The sequence below is a fragment of the Ictidomys tridecemlineatus genome, chromosome 6, assembly GCF_052094955.1.
Source record: "Ictidomys tridecemlineatus isolate mIctTri1 chromosome 6, mIctTri1.hap1, whole genome shotgun sequence".
Classification (NCBI taxonomy): domain Eukaryota; kingdom Metazoa; phylum Chordata; class Mammalia; order Rodentia; family Sciuridae; genus Ictidomys; species Ictidomys tridecemlineatus.
In genome coordinates this window covers 11,033,170-11,058,339 of record NC_135482.1, presented here as the reverse complement: position 1 = coordinate 11,058,339, position 25,170 = coordinate 11,033,170, and the positions used below count along the sequence as shown (strand labels likewise).

General features: G+C 42.7%; 1 protein-coding gene across 5 annotated transcripts in view; it reads left to right on the top strand.

Moving 5' to 3' along the window:
* The first annotated feature begins 1,858 nt into the window (after positions 1 to 1,858).
* Positions 1,859 to 25,170, top strand: part of Hmgxb4 (HMG-box containing 4) — a 32,661-nt gene continuing 9,349 nt past the window's right edge. Inside the window, exons 1-7 of one of the 5 annotated variants that reach the window (XM_013357341.4) lie at positions 1,859 to 1,964; positions 7,125 to 7,273; positions 7,502 to 7,580; positions 7,686 to 7,800; positions 8,351 to 9,306; positions 23,387 to 23,468; positions 24,602 to 24,666. In XM_013357341.4, coding sequence (XP_013212795.1) covers positions 8,419 to 9,306; positions 23,387 to 23,468; positions 24,602 to 24,666 — 1,035 coding nt within the window. In that variant the 5' untranslated portion in view covers positions 1,859 to 1,964; positions 7,125 to 7,273; positions 7,502 to 7,580; positions 7,686 to 7,800; positions 8,351 to 8,418. Of the gene's footprint in view, positions 1,965 to 6,401; positions 6,501 to 7,124; positions 7,274 to 7,501; positions 7,581 to 7,685; positions 7,801 to 8,350; positions 9,307 to 23,386; positions 23,469 to 24,601; positions 24,667 to 25,170 lie in introns of all 5 variants that reach the window. The other 4 variants (XM_078052855.1, XM_021724456.3, XM_005322310.5 and 1 more) reach the window with 4 other exon arrangements.

Below are 25,170 nucleotides of genomic sequence, written 5' to 3'. Positions count from 1 at the left end.
TCCTCGTCCCCAGACGGGCTGGCTGAGGACCTGCCTGGGGACCCACTCGGCTGGGACGTGTCCGGCTGTAGTCCTTCGAGGACGTGGGCGAGGCTTCTATGGGCGCCTCTCCTGAGAAGCAGCAGGCCAGCGCGGGGAGCCCCAGGAGGTGCGAGCCTGGTGCTATCTTCCAGCAAAACAAGAAGGTCATGAAGAGGCTGAAGTCGGAGGTCTGGCACCACTTCTCACTGGCCCCCACCGACAGTCTGAAAGCTATGTGTCGCTACTGTGGCTGCGACATCAGCCGGGGGAAGAAGGGGGATGTGGGCACCAGCTGTTTGATGCGGCATCTGTACAGATGCCACCCTGAGGTGGCCAGGACCCAGAAGGGCTTTCTGGGTGCCAGTCTGGCGAACTCTCCGTATGCCACTTTTGGCTTTAATTGCAACAACACAGCTTTTGTGGCTGTGAAATGAAACCTGTAAATAGGAGGTGGAGCTTAAGCCATCCTGACTGAGCAGTTTTAACTGCAGGTTCTAAAAATGTGTCGAGGAGTGGAGAGAATATTCTGGAAGCTAACTGTTTACCACAGAGACAAAGAGTTTGAAAACAAAACTGTGCTTGGGCAATTCACGGAGTGTGCAGTTGCAGTGACGTGGTCACGGACACAATTCTGATTCAGGTCTTTGCATTCAGGGTTGCATGGTCCGTTCATTCCCTCAGAGGTCCCCAATTGTCCTGACTCCTTGAGATCCGAGTCCCATGTGTGTCCATGCTGGGGATTCAGCCGGTGCAGAGTGTGGCAGTGCAACAGAGGGCCCGTTGACGGAGGCTCCCTGAGCAGTGGAGCTCTCTGTGCGCTGACCCAGGTGCTGGGACCACAGCCGGGCCATCGAGGTGGTGGTGACCAACAGGGGCGTCTGACAGGCTACAGCGATGAGGCTAGCCTTAAGCGTTTAGATTTTTTTTTAATTTTTTTTTTTAAATAGGGAAGATTCAGCTATCACTGGGATATTTTAGAATCCCAGGACATCAGAGTGAAATTATAAGTTGTCATTCTTTTAACAATATGTCTTCAAAGTGTTTGCTTTAACATCTGAAAAAAGTTCCTGTTCTTCCTCACTTCAGACCATTGGGTGCTGTGGGTGAGGCGATGTGCTCCTCTGCCAGGGCCCCCTAGGAAGCTGTCCTTCTGTTGAATACCGTACCTACGCTGGCTTTCAATTCGAGTGGACTGTGCTTTAGTGTATTTATAAATGATGGATTCAGTTTCTGAAATTAAACTTTTTATTTGCAGTTTAAAAAAAAAATTCAAGTTCTTTCATGACATCCCATCTCTCTGAAGACCATTTCTAAACTTTTAAGTGAAAATAATTTATGGCAGAGAAATGTAGATGAATAGGCATGCAAATTGTTTTACAGTGTGTCATTTCAAAGATATGTTCTTCCACCTCACCTCCCCAGCCTAATATCCAAATATAGATGCTAAATTACAAGTAAGTGGCACTGCTGTTAATCTGCATGGCTCTGGATTTTGCAAGTAGGGGGATTATTGAATAAAAATATCTTGAAAGAAATACTATAGTCTTGCGAAAAGCATTGCATTAAGAATCAGAAAACTTGAAGTTGTATCCTGACTCCCATTCCAAATTGCATCACGGGGCAAGTCACTTAACCTCTCTCAATCTACTTCTCTTCTGCAAAATGCAACAAAACCGACCTCACGGGGATGCAGTGAGTTTTTAACAATATACTGTTCAGAAAGCTTCTAGTCCAAATCTGGCACAGAGCAAGTTCTCAATAAACACTTGAACTCTGCAAGCGCAGATTCATTCCATGCGCTCGGCGCTCTTTCCCCCCATCTCGAGTAGGAGTCTGCGCTCTGAGCTCGACTGAGGCTCCCTGGCTGCTCGCGCTCTTCTCTCCTTCTCCAAGATGGCGGCGGTCGGCGGCGCTGAGGCGGGATCCGGGCGAGCCGAGTGAAGGTAGCGGCGAGCGGAGCCCCCACGAGGCCGGGCTGGGCCCCCACCTCGAGGTGGCATCGGTCCCGGCCCGGCGCCACCCGCCGCCCTGGGCCCGCGACACCGCCGCGGGGGCGCCCCAGGCCCGCCGCGGCCTAGCCCTGGCGCCGAGCCGGGGACTGGAGTAGCGGCCGCAGCCGCCCCCGGGAAGGGGCTGGAGCGGGCCGAAGGAGGAAGGCGGCCGGGAGCTGTTCAAACGAGGAAGGCGGGAAAGCTGCGGGGCCGGGAGGGGGCGTGCGGCCGCCCCGGGGGCCTGCGGGCCGCGGCCGCCCCTCCCCCTGCCTGCGGCTCCGCCCTCGGGGGCGCCCGGCGCGCGGGAACCGGGCCGGGCGGACGGGCTGCAGGGCGCGGGGTCCCGGCGCTCGGGGGAGAGGGGCCGGGACCGGGGCGGCGGGAGGGCCGGGTCCTGGGCCGGCGGGAGAGGCTGCGCGGAGCTCCTCTTCTCCTCTTCCCAGAGCTTTGTTGAACTAGCTGTTGCTGCAAGGCTGCCGGGAGAATCCCATTGGATTGCGGTGGGGACCCCAAAAATGTTGGTCCTGGGGGCCCGTTTGCATAAACAACCTGGTACTGTGTGCATTCTTTGCGTGCGACCCAGTTTGTGCCTTCGTAGCGGGAATCTTCTCCATACAGGCCCTTTATCCCTCTGCAGTTATTACTTGTAGCTTCGCTTTATTTTAAATCATGCAAAAGAGAAGAAACGTCTATCTCCCTTCTCTGCCGGCTAAGTCGGTGGCAGGTTCTTTGGCCTCGTAGCAAATAAAAACACTCAACCCAAAGTAAAGCCTGTTGATCGCACAAGGCTTGTCAAAATTTGTATTGCTGGTCTCACGGAAATGTGTCTTGTCAGCCGGTCTGTGCGGTGGTCGCGGTTCCGCTGAATTGTGCTGCAATGAGAGGAGTCTATCCCCACCCCAGGCTGTGGGATCTGCGGCTTCCAGAGCTGGCAGGGGCTGTGAGTGCTGCATAGGTAGGTTCTTGGACAAGGGAGTGGCAAGAATTCGAGCCACTGCGTTCCAGAGATTGGAGGAAACCATGAAAATGAGAAGACATTTGCTGCTTCTATCCTAGAACCAATGGCAACAACAAAAGTTTCTAAACTGGCAACAGCTGGATGTGCATCTGTCTTCCTTTACCTGCAGTGAGTTCCTGAAAGGAGTGTTGGAAGAAGAGAAAAAGGAGAACAATCTTGGACAAAGCGCTCATCCTGGACTAGAGCTGGATCTTAGGGTTTCACTTACTGCCCAGTTCACAAGGCTTAATTGGTTTCCTTTTTTCAGTTCTTATTTATAACCCGGGATGAAGCTTGGGGCTCAGATTATTTCAAAAAAGTCACCTTCTGAAACTTTTTCAGTATTTACAGCTTGAATTTTAAAAATAACAAATACAGCATCTGATGACTTTAATTTTTTTCAAAAATACTTGGGTCATCCAGAAAGCCTATGCCTGAACGCAAGCTGAATTTTTATCTCCAAGTGGAAAAGCCACTCCACCTTCCCTTTTCCACACTGAAGAAAAGTCCCAGAAGAGCCAGTAAACAATTTGCACGTTTCCTGCGTGTGCTTTTTTAACAATGGCATGCTTCTTACTTCCATAAACAATATTAAATAATAAACTTTTACTTATGTTGTCATTTCTTAGCACACTGAGACAAACATAATTGTAGAACTGTTCCTGCCTCTTGAAATTGAAAATGTTAAATTTTAAACTCCAAAATCATGGAATTCAGGAGAATGTGTTTTAGCACCTCTTTTACATTTGCCAACGTTTAATGTAATTATGTTTTCTAACGTGAAAAGCAAACCTAATTTTTTTTTCATTAATCTTCACAATCTTCTCCCTACCCCTGAACTCTGAATTTATCTTGGATAATATTTAAGACCTGGAAGAAACATCAGGGGTTCATCCAACCTTGTATGAATGTTGCCTGAATTCTGCCTCTTTCATCCTGTTGCTTGAGACTTCTTTATCTGGTATCATCTTTCTTTTATGACTCAGCCACCACAACTAACCCCTGAGCTGCAATAATACCCTGATTTAAAGAGCCTAGAAATTCTGGGCCAATAGCCTTCCTAATCTGGGAGTACTGTAGTCCATGCTGTTTCTCAAGCTCATGGCTGCCCCAGCCCATTAGTGAATTAGATTTGTGTTCAGGTCCCATTCATTTTTTTTTCTACAGATATTTAATCCTATAATTATGAAGTGCTCTTTGGTATCTTTAAGAAGATTTAGGACTGGAGGTGTAGCTCAGTAGCAGAACACTTGCCTCTCAGGTATTAAGACCCTGGGTTCAATTCCCAGTACCAAAAAGAAAAAAAAAGAAGGAAAAATTAAACTATATCAGGCCTAATTCTCACACACAATGTCCACACCAGCGTGTTTTCTGTGTTGGCCTGCCTCTGAGGGACAGTTGCTAATTTCTGTTCCTTTTTGCACCTGTTTTTTTTTTTTTTTCAATAGTGCACTAGTTTTTCAGAGCAGTCAGGTGTGAGACAGGAGGGCTTTTTCATACCTATGAAGTCTTTCTTATACTGTCTGCAGAGACACTTGCTCCTGTTCCAACCACATTGCTCAACTCTGTTCTGAGTTTTGATTGCCAAGGGCAGGCCTGCTTGTAAGTCTCAGAACCTGCCTTTGCTTATGTTTAAAAGTGCATCTTGTTTTGACCACAGATTGATGTCTGTGTTTATGAGATTGAAGAAGTGTTTTTTGGTTTTGCCATTATTTCTCAAAACGTTCTTTGCCAAACCCATTAGACATGAAAAGCATTTAACTGGAGGGCTCAAGCTGTTTTGATTCTTTGGTATCGTTGGCCTCTGAAAACCAAAGTGGCCTATATATTTTTCTGATAAACTCTATGTTGTAATGCCAGTGAGATGATGTTCCATTCCAATAGATATAATCCCCTGTGACCCACCTTCACCCATTTTGGAGTCAGCACCATTTGGGTAGGAAGGAGAGGATAGTGATTCCATTCAAGAAAAATTAGTATTTAAATGCAGGAACATGAAAACTGGCTGTTATCTATCCATGAGACCTAACCTTATATCCCCTTCAATCCCCTGAAAAAGCCTTTTGAGGAAGCAGTTTCCCATTTTGCCTTTGACCAATTGGTTTCTTTACTTCATTCCAGTGTCTCTTACTCGCAAGTTCAATCTTCAGTTCACTTCCCAGGGAGTGGAGAAGTACTTTTTGTACTTCTTTTCTTGATCTTGTAAATCATTCTTGGCAATATCTTTTTTCTTCTGTTTTCAATTTAGGCTTACCTTTGTGTTGCATTTTATCTAAGTGTACAAATAAGTCTTTTTTATGTTAATTTATGAAAGTTTCCCTTGTTAATCCAATTCATCTTTTCATACTTATTATTTGTACTTACCTGAAGGAATTACTGCTATGTCATTGAAGGATACTTCACTATTTCTAAATCCCATTTATAATGATGAAAGTAAAATAAAATGGAAATAAATGACCGATCAGGTCAACTTTTAAGCATTTGACTAACTGTATGAGAATGTTTTCAAACTATTTAACACTTTATTTTATTTATCCTGCAAAGACTTTTCCTGAAAGACTTGACACTGCTTGTCCTAAAGTCCTTGAAAGACTTGACAATCCAGTGCTGTGTACCGCCATGTTATCTTCAAAGTCAAATGCACATCTAAACTTGAATGCCAAAAGAAGTTCTAAAAATTCAATATGATATATAGAACATTTAAATTATTAATTCTTCTAATCAATAAAAATCTTAAAATCATACAGATTTCATCACCTGTAGACAAATGAAAGTTCTCCATGTTTTTCACCTAGCCTTTAAAAAAGGCTTGTTAGTGGTGAAAACTCACATGACTCACTACTATGAGAAGTGTAGCTACTTTTATATTTCTACAAACTAAAAAATTAAAAAGTCTTTAATATCTGTATACCGTTACTATTTTTGTTTAAGTTGCAATAAATTTTACTGGTTCTCCAATCCACTTGGTAGGATTTTGTGGTCTTCAAGCATTTGGTGTAATCTGTCTTCCTCTGCATCTTGCTTTACCTGTGCATCTTGTAACCATGATTGAACCTACCCCTCTGACTTCATGTCAGTTTCTGCCCTGTCTCTATGTTGTTGGTCCTGTTGGCATTTCAGAAATTCTCATTAATTTTGGAATTAATTTTTATCCAGGAAGTATTTTATATACTTCTCCAAATGACAACTATGACTCAAATCTAATTAAGCTTAACACGCCTCCTACAATTTCAACCCCAGTATAATTACAACCAGAATGAGGAGGTGACAAGACACTCCTCTATTTCTTGCTGCCCTTCCAGTCGGCCCTTGGATCGCTACGCATTCCACCTGGAAGGTTGCCTCTCCACAGATTTCGCGTTACAGGAGGGTTTTCCTTCTTTATTTCTCAGACCTGGTCCTGTAGACGGGAAGGAGCCTGGACACAGTGACACATTCTCAAAGGCCCTGCAGGACCGCCATGGCTTATGATGACTCCATGAAGAAAGAAGGTATGACCCCTTTACCTGAGAAGCGTTCCAAAGGGGGTATCCTCTTCAGTGCTCGCGGCCCAAGGATGTAGAAACCAGCACTGGACATCACAGCCTAGACTCCCAAGTGATGGTCCAGAGCACTGTTATGACCTCAGCCTCCACGCCCTCCCCAGACTGGGCCCATGGAAATGAAAACCAGGACAGGGGTTCCAACATGAGAGTCTGAAATATGAGCCTTGGTTTGTTGGGGTGATCCCCTGCAGCACTCTTGGTCCTGCCAGCTCCAGTGCAGGAGTCTGGGGATAGGAATCACACATTGGACGCCCACAGAGCAGCGCAGCACAGGAATCATTACTTTCAGCCTTACCTCTGCAAGTCTGTCTACCTGTCAAATCACAACTAAGAAACTATGTCTGAGGATGCACTTTGGGTCTTGCATAGCATGGAAACATTGTTTCTTCAGGTTTGATTCTTGTGTTTGCAGCCAGGTCATGAAGAAATATTCTTTTCCCTCTGGGTTTAGCCCTATATTCTAGTGAACTTATTGAAACATAATTGTAATTTAGAAATGGAGGCACTGTTACATTTGGTTGCTACTTACTTGTCATTCTCACTTCCTTTTCCAAATTAACCTTTGCTCAGATTGCTTTGATGGTGACCACAGCTTTGAGGACATAGGACTTGCAGCTGGCCGAAGCCAACGAGAAAAGAAACGTTCTTACAAAGATTTCTTAAGGGAAGAGGAAGAAATTGCTGCTCAGGTCAGGAATTCTTCCAAGAAGAAGTTTAAGGTAAGTTCTAAACATTTAAGATAGAAAAATTTTTATACTTATTTTCCTAATATTTGAAAATGAAAGTGTGTTCTTAAAACTTTAGGAAAGAAAAATAAACATTGTTGACATGTAATTATTTTCCATGCTTTACTTTGTTTTCCAAAGTCAAAAACCGTCAAAGAACGAGTGTTGTTCCAAACTGCCTTCTTCATCTCATTATTGGCCAATTCTTCCTTCTAATTGCAGGATAGTGAGCTTTACTTCTTGGGGACGGACACACACAAGAAGAAGCGGAAGCACTCCTCTGATGACTACTACTATGCAGGTACGGATGGGCAGGGCGACAGGCGGGACAAGCACATCACTGGTTCTTGGAGTCGGGGTAGGGGAAAAGGTCCAGATGTTGCTGACTCAGTGGCCTATTTAACAGGACAGTGGTTCTTGTTCTGAGTGCCGATAAACCAGTGTGAAGGAGGAGAGAGGTGGAGGGCTGGTATTTTGGAGGATTCAGCATAGAAGAACAGTCTTCATTTGTGATATACCAGGTACCAGGTTCCTTCTCCCCCGTCATCCACTTATCTTGCACCATGTTATCTAGCCTCCCTTTTGCCACATGTGGTCCTTGGGCCCTCTGGCCTGCAACTGTGGGTCTTTTCTCAACCAGGGTATATCCATTCACAAAACCAGTTAGCTTTCTTGGCTGTGCTATGCACATAGCTGATGGGACTAATGTTTTACCTTAATGAGTTTCTCCTAAGCACAGAATCAAATGATACTTTACTTGCGATCTAATGTAAATCATAACTACCCCTAATCCACAGCTATAGTCGGTTCTTCTGGGTTTGCTCTCTGGTTGCTTGTGGAAGACTCAGTGAAGGGAAACAACTTTAGTGACAAGGATGGTCTCAAGGGTTGAAGACTACCAAACCAGGAGGCACATGGGCGTCATCGCTGAACATTAGGAATCAAAGGGTGTCCCTTCAAATCACTCCTGTTAGCCTCTTCCTCATACTAGTCGGGTGTTTTGGTGAGAGAGGAAATTTGATGGACGTTGCTGCCTGTCCTGTTGACAGTACTTCTCTTCATTATTTCCAGACATTTCGTCTCTGGAATCGTCACAAAAGAAAAAGAAGAAGTCCAGCCCACAGCCTGCCGATACAGCTATGGACCTGTTGAAAGCCATCACCTCCCCACTGGCCACCGGCTCCAAGCCCTCCAAAAAGGCCGGGGAGAAGTCCTCCAGCTCCTCAAGCCACTCAGAAAGCAAGAAAGAACACCACCGGAAGAAAGGCAGCGGAAGTGGCGGGGAGCTCTCCCTGGAGGACGGCAGCTCCCACAAATCCAAAAAAATGAAGCCCCTCTATGTAAACACAGAGACACTGACCCTCCGTGAGCCTGATGGCTTGAAGATGAAACTTATTCTCTCACCCAAGGAGAAGGGAAGCAGCTCAGTTGATGAGGAGTCTTTTCAGTACCCCTCTCAACAAGCGACTCTGAAAAAATCCTCCAAGAAGTCAGCTCGGGATGAGCAAGGTGCTTTACTCCTAGGACACGAGTTACAGAGCTTTCTGAAAACCGCTCGGAAGAAGCACAAGTCATCCTCAGACCCACATTCGTCTCCTGGCCCTGAAGGCTGCGGGCCTGATGCCTCCCAGGCCCCCGAACCCCACAGTGCTAACCTTGATCTTTCAGGGCTTGAACCTATTCTGGTGGAATCAGACTCGTCCTCTGGCGGGGAGCTAGAAGCTGGCGAGTTAGTGATAGATGATTCTTACCGGGAAATCAAGAAGAAAAAGAAGTCAAAGAAGAGCAAAAAGAAGAAGGACAAGGAGAAGCACAAAGAGAGGAGGCACTCAAAGTCCAAGAGAAGTTCGGGACTGTCTACTGCAGCAGTGGGAGAGGTCACGATGACACCCGGCCCTCCCCCCAGCGTCCCACACGCTGGAGCCACCGCCCCTGCCCCACCACCTCCCAGCTTCCACACAGATGGGCACAGTGAGAAAAAAAAGAAGAAAGAAGAGAAGGACAGAGAAAGAGAAAGGGGGGAAAAGGTAACATGTTTTTTGAAGGGGGGACAGTGGGTAGGGGATGAGACAAGTTCTTCACATAGGAAGTGGACTTGGAGTTCCGCAGCCAAGGTGCACCTAGGCAAGCGCAGAGGGTCAGGGCATCGTGGAATGATACCAGTAGCCAAGTCTATCTGGTACACGAAGAAGAACCAATCCCAATTTGAATTACTAATGGTTCTCCTTAGCAGAGTTGTCCTCCCGTCGTGCCAGTCTGGGCTTAGACTGCTGTGGCTTCTCCTGGTCGTCTCTGAATTCATGGGAAGAGCTGAGCCAGCCCCTTTCCTTTCCCTTAGCAGCAACTGTCTGGCAGTTGGGACACAGAAAGGTGTCCTCTGAGTTCATTTTAAAACTTTTTTTTTTTTTTTTTAAGAGAGAGAGAGAGATAATTTTTTAATATTTATTTTTCAGTTTTCGGTGGACACAACATCTTTATTTTATTTTATGTGGTGCTGAGGATCGAACCCAGCGCCCCACGCATGCCAGGCGAGCGCGTTACCACTTGAGCCACATCCCCAGCCCCAACTTTTTTTTTTTAAATGTCCTTTCAAAATTAGTAGAACAGTGACCAGTTAAGTTACAACAATTGGATTTTAGGGTCTGATGGCTATGTTGCTAAAGGTTTTCTTTTAAAAATGAGCTTTTTGTCCCTGTTATGGAGTGATATATAGAAATTTACAAACTGAGAAAACAAAGCAAAGAAGTCTTATTCTGAAAATAAATATATTAAGAATTTGAGAATGGAAATTTCATTTCTATCTATGAGGTACAAGTTATTTTCCCCACTAACAAGGTGCCTTTTAAGATAAAGGAGAGAGAGAGAATGTGTACACACTTCAGAGTGGGGAGAACAAAACTAACCTCTGAGCCAAGATTCAGTGTGAGCCTAAAAATCTGTATATTTAAATGCTAAGGCAGGTTTTATCCATCTGTCTGTCTGAAAGTTGCTTCATGAAGTACAAAGTATATATTCTGTATGATTCTGTTGTCCCTAAGACTTTCCATTCTAGTGATATATGACAGTGCCATAAGCTAATCTCACAGTGCTGAATGTGGAGGTGCAGGGTCGTCAGAAAGCTAGAAGAAAAGAAAGGGTGTGTGTGGGAGGGAACACACAGAGGAAGAGAGGTATTTAGGAACCAGCCTAGAAAAATACCTGACCCCCAGGCCTGTGTTTCCATCCGCCTGGTAGATATCTCCGTGTGGATGCCTTGGGTACCTCAAACCCCTGTATTGCTAATTGAGTTTGTCAACCAGGCCCCAAGCCCCCGTCTCCTCCATTTCCTTCTATATGTCCTGTGTCCTGCCAAACAACCCAAACTTCATTCTGTGTACTTAGATTTTTCTCAATATTTTATTATGAAATTTTTTTCAAACAGTAAGAATTGAAAGATTGTATGATGACACCATATACCTCCTTTGAGGGTCTCCAGTTCATATTTTGCTTTCTGCTTTATCATAGCTCCATCCACCAGTCCATCTTACCTTTTTTAATGTAGTTCAAAGTAAATTGTGGGTAGAGTACACTTTACCCCTAAGCACTTCAGCTTGACGTTAGTGTTTTCAGGGCTTTCTTTGTTCTATGAAATTCACATAAAATGAGAGAGGTTAGGTGGACATTTGTTGAGTTTTGATAAATGCACAACCTGTGTGACCAGACTTCTGTCAGGATATAGACCTTACCATTGAGCCAGAGAGCTCCCTCCCACTCCCTTCCTGGCCAGTCCCGCCCCCAGAGCCAGCTGCCACTCATTTGTCTTCTAACTTCATGATTGGCTTTTGTTCTCTAGTCTTCCTCCATGACTTTTAAGCCTTTATTCATTGCCACTATCTTGGGCCTCATCCCTCCCTGTACTTGTGTGACAGATGGCTTCCTTTCCGCTGCTTCCCTTATGCAGTTCATCTTACACATTGGTTCCAGAGTGCTCTTAGGTACCCCTGCGATGACGAGTCCTCTGTGGGACCCTTACTACTGCGTGGGAGGCTGTGAGCTGCGAGAGCTCCAGCCCCGTGGCTCTCCTGCTCTCCGCTCTGCCTGTGCCTGTCCAGCCTCTGGCCCTTTGTAGATAGTCAGTAAGCACTTGTTGGATAAATAAACATCAAGGTCCAGACCTTGGCAAGCATTCATCATTGTCTGGATTTAGCCCTGAACCTACTTTTTCAGCGGCTTTCCCTCTTATTGGTTTATTTTATATACCGTGTGTGGAAATCAAACTTTTTCTCACACATTCTCATTTCTCTTCTTTTCCTCATTTTTGCAGTGACTTTCCCCTTCTCACACATCCAAGCTCTGCCTTCTCTTCAAGACCTTAGCACATGCCACCTCTTCTAAGACATCCCAAACCCATGTCAGAATTCACTTGTGAACTTCCTGGAACAACTTCCTTTCTTGTTGCACTTATTTTCTTCCTTATATTAGAGCTATCTTTGTAAGTATTCCCTCTGCCCTGTTAGACACCATAAGCTCCTTAATGATAAGCACTGTTTTAGTCAATGTCACTTTAACTCCTCCGTGTCCTTCATAAGCATTTGGTAAGTTTATGTCAGGTGCAAGAATATATGGACGGAAACATGGTGTTGAAAAGGCCAGGGTGGGAGCAAACTGTGGAGAAGCTTTCATACCAAAATGAGGAACTTGGCGAGTTGTGGTTTATGAGCAAGCTTTAGATGTGATCCAAATGATAATTTAAAAATGAAATGATAGAACTGTACAAGATGGGTTAGACTGTGACAGCACTCAGGAGTTGCGATAGTCCAGACGGTCTGCAGGGAACCCCTCAGGGAATGTTGAAGAGAGAGATTCAGAAAAGACTGAGGAGAGTGGAAGAGATCAGGCTTGCATCAGGGAAGCTGGAAACAAATGAGTATGGGGGGCAGCCCTTAACGCTTTGAACCTGGTGCTTTGGAAAACAGTAAGCTTCTCAGGGTTAGAGACTTGCCCTGCTGTAATGCCCTGGGCGGTAGCAAGTGCTAAGAATTTTAGTTCTAAGCAAGAACCTTAACATGAATTAATATTTGATAGTGACTGTCTAAAATGTCAGAAATAGTCTAACTCTGAATCTAATATTTATTTAGTCAAAAATATTTATGGTGCATATATCATGTTTTCTTGAGCCTAACTTGAGCATAAAATTTTCCTGTGATGCTTTTAAAGAGTATCCTTTTCCTAGGTTTGTTTCATATTAAAAAAAAAAAAAATCTTAAAAGTTGGGAACAGAGTCCAACCGAGAGAGAAGAAGCGCTCAGGGATAGAGTTCCCCCAGCCTGCAGTGAGCAGAGGCTGAAGAGCCACCCTAGAAGTGCTGATAACGAGGACTGACGAGAAGAGAGAAGCTGAGGAGCAGAGCTGGTGTGGCAGGAGATAACATAGACTCAGGACAGCTGCAGAGCTGAGTGTTTGAGGGCAGACTATGGAGCCAGACTGCGTGGTCCAGACCCTGGCTGTGCGCTTGCGGTATTAGGATTGTACCCCAGCCCTTTTTATTTTATTTTGAGACAGACAGAGTCTCACTAAGTTGCCAAAGCTGGCCTTGAACTTGGGATCCTCCTGCCTTGGCTTGTTGAGTATTTGGGAATACAGGGATGTGCCACAGCACCCAGCTGAAAGCAAATTCCAGTTCATGGAGAACTCATTGAGTATCTTGGTGTTGGAGATTTGCCCTTTTGAAGAGAAGTGTGAAGGATTTTTTTTTTTTTTTTTTTTTTTTTTTTTAGTTCTCGGCGGACACAACATCTTTGTTGGTATGTGGTGCTGAGGATCGAACCCGGGCCGCACGCATGCCAGGCGAGCGCGCTACTGCTTGAGCCACATCTCCAGCCCCCCTTTTTTTTTTTTTTTTTGAGAAGCAGAGTGTAATAAAGTGGTACAAAGCTTGGACTGGGATTCAGCAGACTTGAATTCTTATCTGTCTGCTATTTGGCAGCTATGTTCCCTTGAGATTGCTCCCTCAGTTCTCTGCTCATTAGTAAAATGGGTTTTTTTTTATGTTAAATAGTGGTACATGTAACACTTAGCATAGGGCATGACTCAGTAAATATTAGCTGCTGTTACAACTGCTGTTGCTTGCTTCTCAAGTTCTGCGAAAACTTAAAGTATGTGCAAAATTGTCTTTCAAACTTCTTTTTTGGCCACTCATTCCACATATTGGTTGACTAAGCTAGGAGACTGTTTTTATGCATCTAATAGCCCCTTCAGAGTAATACCCCAAACTCTGCAAGATCTCACTTATTTAGGAAAACAAGTAAGAGCTCAAAGAAAACAAGGACTCTAAAAAGCAAAAGCAGATATTATAAAATGATAGTCCCACAATGCATCAGAGTTCATTGGAGAACTTAATGGTCTCTGGGGGAGACTGTGACCCCTCTGACTCTCTTCCTTTTTGAATTGGGGAATTAGTAACCAGTGTTTTACTTACAAGGGTGTGGAAAAAAATCAGGTTGAGGTGATGGCAATACCCATACACTCTGACCTCTCCCCATGCAGTTCTGAGGCTTTTTATTCATCCAGTACAGATTTTTTCTGCACTTAGATAGTGTTAGGCACTTTCCAGATGCTAAGAGTACAAAAAGAAATAAGACACAGTATCTGTTGTCAAAGATCTTCATTTCTGTTAAGAGAGATCAGAAAATATTCGGTATGTTGAACTGCAGCATAGGCATGAGCAGAGGGCTGAGGAGGACAAGGAGCCTACATGACAGGTTCCCTGGGACAGGTATCATTGGAACCAAATCTTAAGGCCGAGTAGAAATTATCAGATGGGAAAAGAAACAGGCACTTCAGTCAGCAGATGGAAAACATCTGTGTAGATGCGGAGACATGAGTGGGCATAGAGTGATCATAGGAGTTGGCACAGCAGGTAGGAAGAGCTGCTGCAAGGCGTGCCCAGGAAGTAGGGAAGAGCTGAGCAGGAGTTGGGAAATCATAGCCACGATGGCCGTATTGGGGCTCTTAGGTATGTTGTAGGTGTTTTCATCCCATTTCACAGAAATAAGAGCAGAGAAGTGAAATCACCAGTCCCAGGATGCACACTGCTAAATGCAGAACAGGAATTTGGACTCATTTTTCTAATTGCCAATCCGTGCTCTTTTCACTTGCAGAAAGAGTGTTGTAAGTTATATTCAGTGATATATTATGAGAGATAGCAGAAGTACGGTATGCGTTTTAGAAAGATTTCCATTCACATTGGCTAAAATAAAAGCTTTAGTATAAAAACCTTACTCATTTAGTAGCATCTCCCTCAGCCAGATCATCAAGTCAGATCATCATCTGGGTTAGAAGAACATCAGATGGTATGGTGTGTAAATGTTAAGTCTTCATTAAAGAAAGCTAAATTTTATTAAGATTCATAAGCAGTGTTGTTTCTTCACACCTAAATGTTTTATCTTTCAAAACTGGGTCTTAGAATTCATGGAAGGATTTTCCCCAGATTCTCAGAGTTCTATCTATGATCCCAGAAAGTTAAGCAAAACTGCTTTAGGAAGAGCATTAAGAAGTTGCTTTTTGAAACATCTTAATACTGTTAGTATATCTCATCAAACATTTATAAGGAGATTTTGGCTGTACAGTTACAACAAGAGTCACGTTTAGTGAGTAGTCAATGGGCTTGTTGCTGACAGTTTGCTACTAACCATAAAGTATCCAAGTTTTCAAAATAGTAACATTTCATTACAGCACAGTTGTGTATTCCAGCTGTGATTGACATGTCATCTTTGTCTGTTTTCTTGCATGAGAAAGCCTAGACCACTCCAATGGCCTTGCGTTTGGAATCTTGTAGAAATGTGTTATATGTATAGCTATATGTCATCCATTATTTGTGTATTTTTGTCTGTGCCCTGGAAAACTTTTAACCCTTCACTTTGAAATCTGAACTTGAGATCCACAGAGTTTTATCTTACGCAGTGGTTAGGTTCTAAGGTCATATTTTATGTAGTCAGTTTCCTTTAGAAATCCCTTGAGAGGGCTCTACTTTAAAGGCAGGAAAGTTCTCAGTCCACTAGAATGTTAGTCCAGTGCAGCTAGACTTTTCTGAATTCTCAGTACCACATGATGCCATTGGCATATGTTCAAGAACCATAGTTCTACTTTTTAAGAAAATTATGTTGCATCAAGAGTCACATTTAGTAAGTGGTCAGTAAGCCACTTAGGTAGTGAGTTCTACACACTGAGATCTACAGAAACTATCTAGGAAAAGCAAATCTATAAATTTATATCCCCTGTCCTTATAGTAAAATGAATGACAGGTAGAATCACCCAGACGAATGGCCAGATATAAAACTTACACGAGCTGTGTGTGTGTGTGTGTGTGTAATGCCACTCTGTTGTATTATCGTGGGCCCAGTAAAGAGGGTTTAAAAGGAAGGATCCTTAATTAGTACACCTAAACATTTTGGGATATAAAGCTGCTATTAAGTTAATAAAGGAGATATAACACCCAAAACTCACTTCTTTAACATCTCCAAACAACTTTAGTAGAAGAATATTAAGAAATAAGATGTTTATTATCTAAATGAAAAAGATTTTAAATAAAGGGCTTGCCGCTCTTCTCCTTGTCTCATATAGTTGAGATTGTTCCACCCTGTCCTCCTCTACCACAGTTCCTACTTGTAAAAGAGCTTACATTGGCTTTTTGGATGCCGTGACTTCTATTTTGACAACTATAGAAGGAATAAAAAAGGGCTGGGGATGTGGCTCAAGCGGTAACGCGTGCGGCCCGCGTTGGATCCTCAGCACCACATACAAACAAAGATGTTGTGTCCGCCGAGAACTAAAAAAAATAAATAAATATTAAAATAAATTCCTCTCTCTCTCTCTCTCTCTCTCTCTCTCTCTCTCTCTCTCTCTCTCTCTCTCTCTCTCTCTCTCCTCATCAAAATTAAAAAGAATTCATAACAATTTTCTGTTGTGTGTCATAACAAATTATGATAAGCTTAGCGGTTTAAAATAACATGTTGTTTCTTCCTAGTTTTGTAGATTTAAGTCCAGATGAGGTTCAGCCACTTCTTTCACTTAGGGACTCTGAGGGCCGAATCAAGATGTCAGCTTGGGCAGGTCCACATCTGAGGCTCAAGGCCTCTTCCAAGTTCATTCAGGTTGTCAGATAGATTCAGTTCCTTGCAGTTGTAGAATTCATGGAAACTTTGTTTTCTTCAAGTTCAACAGTTGCTTGTCTCTTTTTTGGTTTGGGTTGGGGTGGTGGGGAGCGGGTGTTGTAATTGTTTTGTTTTGTTCCTGGGGATTGAAGCCAGGGACCTTCCACTGAGCTACATCTTTTTATGTATTTATTTATTTTGGGGGGGTACTGGGAATTTAACCCAGGGTGCTTAACCACTGAGCTACATCCTCAGTCCTTTTTTATATTTTATTTAGAGACAGGGTCTCACCAAGTTGCTTAGGGCCCCACTAAGTTGCTAAGGCTGACCTCAAACTTAGAATCCTCCTTCTTCAGCCTCTTGAGTTACTGGGATTATAGGCATGTGCCTCTGCACTGGGCTCTACTTTGATTTTTTTTTCCTTAGTTCTCATTTAACATGGTTTCTATTATATGTGAAATTGTTTCAGGAAACTTCTAAGATTTTATTTTTGTAAAGCAAAATTTTTTTTGAGTTTTAAATTCGCAGCAAAATTGAGAAGAAAGTAGAGCTCTCCTGTGTATCCCCTGCCCCACATGTGCATGGCCTGCTTCATTATCAATCTGGGTTACAGCTGATGAACCCAAACCTACATCAACAGGTTACCTCCACAGAAGTCCAGAGTGCACATGGGGTTCTCTGTGGTGTTGTCCTTGCTGAGTTTGACCAGTGTACGGTGCTGCACATCTGCTATTGGAGTTTCATACAGAGTATCTTCCCTGCCCTGGAGGTCTATCCCCCGCCCCATCTGCCTCCCGGAGCCACAAGACTTTTTGCTGCCTGCTGCACACTTCTCCGCACAGTGGACTCATGTCCTCTGTGGCCTGGTGGCCTTCCTCCCTCTCCAGTATGCTCATCAGCGTCCTCCGTGGCTTGTCAGGGCTTCAGAGCTGTTTCCTTCAGTGCTGAGTAGCGTTGCATTGTGTGAAGTACCACAGTTGATTCACTCACTGGCAGCAGAACATCTTGGTTGCTTTCAAGTGTTAGCAATTAATAATGCTTCTTAAATATCCATGTGCAGGTTTTTGTTTGGAGATAAGTTTTCAGCTCATTTGGGCAAATACCAAGGAGTATGAATTGTATGATAAAAATGTTTCATTTTATAAGAAACCACTGAACTGTCTTTCAAAGTGCCTCAGCTCTTTTGCATTCCCACCAGGAGTGAGTGAGGGTTCCTGCTGCTTCACAGCCTCACCAGCATTTGGTAGCATTGGTATTCTGGATTTTGGCCATTCTAAAGGACATTTAAATGGTATCACAATCTGACTTTACCTTCTGTTTTTATTTATTTATTTATTGGTACCAGGGATTGAAGCCAGGGGCACAGCCCTTTTATATTTTATTTTGAGACAGGTTCTCACTAAGTTGCTTAGGGCCTCTCTAAATTGCTGAGGCTGGCTTTGAATGTGTGATCCTCCTGTTTCAGCCTCCCAAGCCACTGGGATTACAGGCGTGTGCCACCACACTTGGCTCATCTGTATATCTTTTTGATAAGGTAGTTCTTACAGTCTTTGATCCAGTTTCTATTGTGTTGTTTGTTTCTTATTATTGAATTTTAAGAATTCCTTGTGAGGGCTGGTAGAGTGCTTACCTAGCCCATGTGAGGCCCTGGGTTCAATCCCCAGCACTACCAAAAAAAATTTTTTTTCTTTGTGTATAATGGTCTTTTATCCAATGTGTTTTTTGCTAGTATTTTCTCTCAGCCTGTATATTGACTTTTGTTGTCTCGATAGTGTCTTTCAGAGTGGAAGTTTTTAATTTAATGAAGTTTTACTCATCAGTTCTTTGTGGTGTTATGGATTATGCCTTTAGTGTTACATCTGAAAAGTCCTTGCCAAGCACAGGTCACTTAGATTTTCTCCTGTGTTACTTTCTAGGAGTTGTAGTTTTACATTTGTTGTTTTTTGCAGTGCTGGGGATTGAACCCAGGACCTTGCACATGCTGGGCAAGCTCTCTACCACTGAGCCACATACCAGGCCCTTTTGATTTTTCTGTCCTGTGTATATCCAGTTGTTCCAATGCTGTTTGTTGAAAATATATCTCCTGTGTCTCTTCTCTATTGTGTTGTCTTTGCTCCTTTGTGAAACCAGTTGGCTGTATTTATGTGCATCGTCTCTAGGCTCTTTGTGTTCCATTGATGTATTTATCTATTCTTTCACCAATACCACCTTGTAGCTTGATTATGGTGGTTTTATGGTAAATATTAAAAGTGGAGTGATGCCAGTCCTTCAACTTTGTTCTAATTCGACACTGTGTTAGCCATTCTGGGTCATTTGCCTCTCTACAGAAACTTTAGTTTGCTGATGTCTACAAAGTAACCTGCTAAACTATCTTACAGTTTTGAAGCATTCACTTGACAAGGTCAGGTCCAGTCAAAATCATTTCTTCTTTTTTTTTTTTTTTTTTTTTTTTTGATACCAGGGATTGAACCCAGGAAACCTAAGTTGCCGAGACTGGCTTTGAACTTGCATTTCTTCTGCTTCAGCCTCCCAAGTTGCTGGGATTATAGCTATGCACCACTGTACCTGGCCAGAATGATCTCCTTTTTGATTAAGTCTCTTTAGCTCACCAGTACCTTAATTACATCTGCAAAATTCCCTTCGCCTGATAGTGAAACATGATCTTGGGATTGGTAACCTTCATATTCACCAGACTTGCCCATACACACCAGGGAGCCGAATCTTGGGAGCCATGTTGGAATTGTGCCTGCCACAAAAATACCTTCACTGAGTACCTACTACAGCGCCAAACACCATTTGATTAACTTCCACCTTCCAGTTAAATGGTGCCATCAGGGAAGCTAAAGCTCAGGGAAATGAAGCCATTTGTATAACTAGTAATTACTAGTGTCGAGATTCTAACTCAGCTCTGTTGGTATTCAAAGCCCAGGCACTTTCTATAAATCCTGTCACTCTTCTGTCCTTCTGATGTACTTGCTTTTCTCTAGGCCGCTGTCTTATCTGTAGGCTGCCATCCTCCTTCCCAGGTCTCTGACAGCAGTCCCTGCCTCTGCCCTCCTGCCCTCTGCTCTTGCTCTTCTCTAGTCCATTCTCCACAGTCTTAAAGTACGGCCCTGCCTGGGGAGCTGCCTGCTGCAAACACCTGACCTGTCCTTTGTGTCTGAGTCCACGTGACCCGGAGCCTCAGTTCGTGATCGCTGCCTGCTTCTCTAATTCATCTCTAGCAGCCGTCTTGGAGTGTCCCATGGTTCCCTCTGCCTGCTGTGGTTTTTTGTTGTATTTTGTGTTGTCTCCATTTTCTTTCTAGTGCTGCGGATTGAACCCAGGGGCACCCTGGGCACAAAGTAACATCCTCAGTCCCTTTTAGGCTTTATCTGGGGACAGGGTTTTGCTGAGTTACTTAGGCTGACCTCAGACTCTATGGTCTTTCTTCCACCATCTCCTGAGTAACTGGGGAATGCAGACATGTGCCACCATGCCCAGTTTGCCCAGAACATTCCTAGCTACTCTTCTTCTGCCTATTTCTACCCAGCTTTCAGGTCTAAATTAAATTCCACTTCTCCAAATTCTCCTTTGGCATATTGACTTGATGTGCCCATCCATGTGCTCATAGCACCAGGATCTTCCCTATGATAACATTGCCTTTTGTTAAAATTTCATGTTTGTCTGTGTTGTCATGTTCTATATCTCATTTTTGACTGTGTTCCCAATGTCCAGTACATAGTGGACTCTTGGTAAATATGTATTAATAAATGAATGTCAGAGTACTTTAATAGGTAACATTTTTCTTTTACCTTTGAAATATTTCTTTTTAGTCTCTGCTTTTCTTTCTTTGCCATTGGAATACTTTTAATATCACATATCAGAAAAGCTACCCACTTTCATTTGTTTTATTCATTATTAAATAATCAGTATATGCTGTAGCTGAGACGAGATAGTGGACCTTAGACTTTAGATTTCCTGCATTTCCAGTTTATGCTCTTAGTTTCCTGAGGTTATAATCTGGGCCTTAAAATTCATGCTCTTAACTATTTATTGTACCACCACCCTGAGTAAGTTATTCAGTAAATGCTAGTTTATTTTCTATATAATAGAATAAAGTAATTATAAGAGGTATGAGGAAATCCCCTTCAGTAGGTAAATTGGGATCTAGTATACTGGCCAAAAATTGTGATTAATTTTATTAAAGTAGTTTTAACTTTACAGCTATAGGTAGCCTTATGAATAGGGACATTAACATTTTAGAGTCTTGTGTCATGTTTGGGAAAATGTTGTTAAAATGCCTTTCCTGCAAGTTTTCTGCTGTGGCCAAATGAGTTGTAGAGTCTCGTGCGTATGTGCTCTCTAATGTTCTCATTGTTTGGTAGTGACTTTGATTCTACAGTTGGGAAAGACTTGGAGATGTACAGATTATTGTACTTCAGTAAATGTTAAGCATACAGATAAGCCATTTTTTTAATTAGCATAAGATTTTGAAACTAAATTTTCAGTAAACATCCCACAATTTTCCAAGTAAACATAATCACATTCAATGCCATTGCTTTGGAAGGTATCTAGGAATGTTTCCATTCTACAAAATGATTTCAGAATTCCTTTTGGAATTAAAGTCAGAGCCACTACACATGCTTTTCATTGAGAAAGTTATTTTGTGGAAACAATATTTGAGGATAGTTATTTTATGGAAATTACATTAAGAACTATATCAGGTAAACAGTATGTGATCAAGCTTTGTTCAAAACAAGATGCAACTCTGAAGTATGAGACAGGACTGGTATTTGTTGGTTTGGGGTCATAAATCTAACTCTGAAGGGAAACAGAAATTCCCATTAACTAACTAACTTACTTACTTTCTCTCTTTCTTTATTTTTTTAACCCAGGATTGAGCCCAGAGGCACTTAACTACTGAGCTACACCCCCAGCCTTTTTATTTTTAGAGACAGGGTTTCACTGAATTGCTTAGGGCCTCACTAAGTTGCTGAGGCTGGCCTTCAACTTGTAATCCTCCTGCCTTAGACTCAGGAGTCACTGGGATTACAGGTGTGCACCACCATGCCCAGCTCTAGCAACTTCTTTTCTTGGCATTACTGGTGATTAAATCCAAAGCCTTACACATGCTAGGCAAGCACTCCATCACTGAGCTACAGCCCCAGCCCCACCCCAAAGTAACTTTTGTTACTTTTGTTAGTAATTGCAAGACTAAAAAGGGCACTCATAGGAGAGAAGGAAGATTAGTCATTTTATTTTGATGCTTACAGTTGAGTAAAGTCTGATTTTTTTGAGGAAAATCATATTGAAAACATCTCAGTTTATTAGATTAAGATTATAAAGTGAGGGTTGGGGCTGTAGCTCAGTGTAGAGCGCTCACCTCACATGTGGAAGGCACTAGGTTTGATCCTCAAAACAGCATAAAAATAAGATTAAGGTATTGTGTCCATCTACAACTAAAAACATATTTTAAAAAATTATAAAATGATAACTCTTTGTTTCAAATAGTAACATTTTTCAGGCTGGAGATATAGCTCAGTTGGTAGAGTGCTTGCCTTGCGTGCACAAGGCCCTGGTTCAATCCCCAGTACCTTAAAAAAAAAAAAAAAAAAGCTTAAATAGTAACATTTTCTGTAAGGAAGCATCTTACCCATTGAGCATAGTAGTACACACCTATAATCCCAGCAATTAGAATGCCGAGGCAGGAGGATCACAAGTTTAAGGCCAGCCTCAGCAACTTAGCGAAACTCTCAGAATTTAAAAGGCTGAGGATGTGCTCGGGCATAAAGCACCCCTGGGTTCAGTCTCCAGTACTCAAAAACAAACAAACAAAAATCATGTTTTCTTTCCCCACAATGCATGACCCTAAGTCAGGACTACTGTGGGCTCTAGTAGTCTTGGATGCTAGTTATTAAAACTATTTTTCTGAGTTTTCTTTTTCTCATCCTCAAAAGGAGAGATAGAATGACATCTAACCTAGTGCCCCTTTCTGTGTAGGAAAACTTAAATTTTTCCCCCAGTCGATGGAAAGCTGTACAATGAACTATGTAGTAATATAATTATTTGTTTTCTATATGCCTTGTTGAACTGGCTTTGAAGGTTATTTGATTTTATCTCAAAAACTATACATTGCTTTTGGCATTGTCAAGATACAGTGAGAAACAAACATGCTTCAAGTGTACAGAGTAGTGGGTTGAAGCAAAAGAGGTTTGTTGGACAATAACTGCCAATACATTGTCTTCAGTATTTATTTACTTCTGACCTTGAACCACAGGAATATGGACAATAAAATAATGATAAACTTCAAATGATAGGAAAACAGGATCAGGAAAATTCAAGATTGGAAATCAACATTAGAGAAACAGAAAGAACATGGATTTGGCTCTTGGGTTTCTAGCCCCAGAGTTTAAAAGGAAATTAAGTGGTTCTGATTTTCAAAGATAAGAAAAATAGACACCCCAGGAAAGGTGAGGATTGTGTTAGCATTGAGTTCTAAAAGAATTCTGCAGTGTGTGTAGACAGAAGAGTGAAAGGCTTTACAAACAGCATGGAGCTACAACAAAATGGAAAATCTAAAAGTAAGGGAGCCTGTGTTTTTACCTTCTAAAGTAAAACTGAGGCTCAACTCCTAAGTGAAAAGCAACAAAGGTTAAAAACTAATTATCTTGTTGGGCATTGTAGCAGTTGCCTGTAATCCCAGCCACTCCGGAGGCTGAGGCAGGAAGATCACAAGTTCAACACAACCTCAGCAATTTAGCAAAACCTTAGCTCAAAATAAAGCATAAAAATGGGGCTGGCCCCGGGCGTGGTGGTGCATGCCTGTAATCCCAGCAGCCTCATATATATCTTGTTTAGGAGTTTTGCTTAGTAATATGGAATTTTTCTGTGAATGAGAAAGTTTAGATGCCCTTTCTACTTTGTTGCTCTAGACTGAGTTTAAACTTGAATTCTAATCAACTCTTGCCTCCTTCTGTTTTCTATGTGGCACTAGCCAAAAAAGAAGAACATGTCAGCCTATCAAGTGTTCTGTAAAGAATATCGTGTAACCATTGTGGCTGACCATCCAGGGATAGGTAAGAACATTTCTGATCTTTAGTTTTTTCACTTTATCTCTGAATCAGTGCAGTTAATTGATCCAGTCAGCAGGCAACTTCTTCCCATAATGTTAGAGCACAAATCACATTTTTTTCCTCAGATCTGCAGATCACCTTAGATTTTGCCCTATGCATAAAAGATAGGAGCTTTCTTTTTTTTTTAATATTTTTTTTAAAGAGAGAGTGAGGCGGGGGGAGAATTTTTTTAATATTTATTTCTTAGTTTTCGGCGGACACAACATCTTTGTTGGTATGTGGTGCTGAGGATCGAACCCGGGCCACACGCATGCCAGGCAAGCGCGCTACTGCTTGAGCCACATCCCCAGCCTAAGATAGGAGCTTTCTATACATATCTCTTAAACTGATAAAATGGGAAACTTTATAAAATCAATGTTATAAAGTATAATACATATGTATATGCATAAATACACAGTTACTTCCAAGATTCTATCTTGACCTTTTTCTTAAACTGTCCTTGCCTGTAGAGTTACAATGAGGTGACTGAGCTATGCTGTTCCTGTTTGTGTTCGTATTAGAAGCCAGTGAGCAGAGAACAGCAGGCAGAGACCTCAGACGGGTCACTGACACCTACAAACCTCCCTGGTCTACTGTGTAAAGTAGCTGCTCTGCCCACTCCTAGGTTGCTTTGAGGTGACCTGGGTAGGTCTCACAGACTAAACGTGCCATACAAAAGAAAGGATGATATTACACTTCTGGACTGCTCTAGGAAACTTCCTCTTGGCTTCTGATCTCAGAAATTTTGGTAGAAACATAGCATCTTTGATCAAATTCTCTGAGCATATTGCTTTAACCTAACTTGGTTGATCTTCTATTGTGAAGTTCAATGAAAGGACGCCAAAAAGATGCCTGAGGAACAAATCCCTAGAGAGTAGATGTGGAGGGTTGGAGCCTGTCTCCTGGCCCGAGCACCCCACTCCTACAGGAAAAGGCAGAAGAAAGGCGCGAGGGCCGGGTGGGGTGGGGGGGGGGCTCCTGAAGGAGCCAGCGTCACTTCAGTGGGATGCTCTTTTCTGTTTGGCTCTCACCAGCCTTTTGTTCTGTTGAGTTGGCCCTAATCTGTATTGTTGTCTTTCTTTCAACTCTTCTGCCAGATTTTGGAGAACTTAGTAAAAAACTGGCTGAGGTGTGGAAACAGTTGCCAGAAAAGGATAAACTGGTAGGTACACTTTCTTATAAATATAATTTTCTTTGCTTTTTGCCTTCCCAAATGGTATAGTTCTTCCAGACCATCCATCCACACATAGTGGGGGGAAAAATCACAAATTTGGGGCTGGGGCTGGGGCTCAGCGGTAGAGTACTTACCTAGCACAGGAGAGGCCCTAGGTTGGATCCTCAGCACCACATAAAAAATAAACAAATAAAATAAAGTTTTTTTTTAAAAAAAAAAAAGTCACAAATTAACGGAAAACGATTTAGCAGGCAAGGGGACTGGCAGTGCTGCTGCCAAGTTACTCCAGGCAAGGAGTTAGCTAAAGGGAGGTGACTTTATTTGATTTTTTTTTTTCCAAAAATGCTTTATAGTTGGCTGGCTGCACCTTGTAATCCCAGTGGCTTGGGAAGCTGGATGGGAGGATTACAAATTCAAACCCAGCCTCAGCAACTTGGCAAGGTTCTGAGCAACTCAGTGAAACCCTGTCTCTAAATAAAATACAAAAAAGGG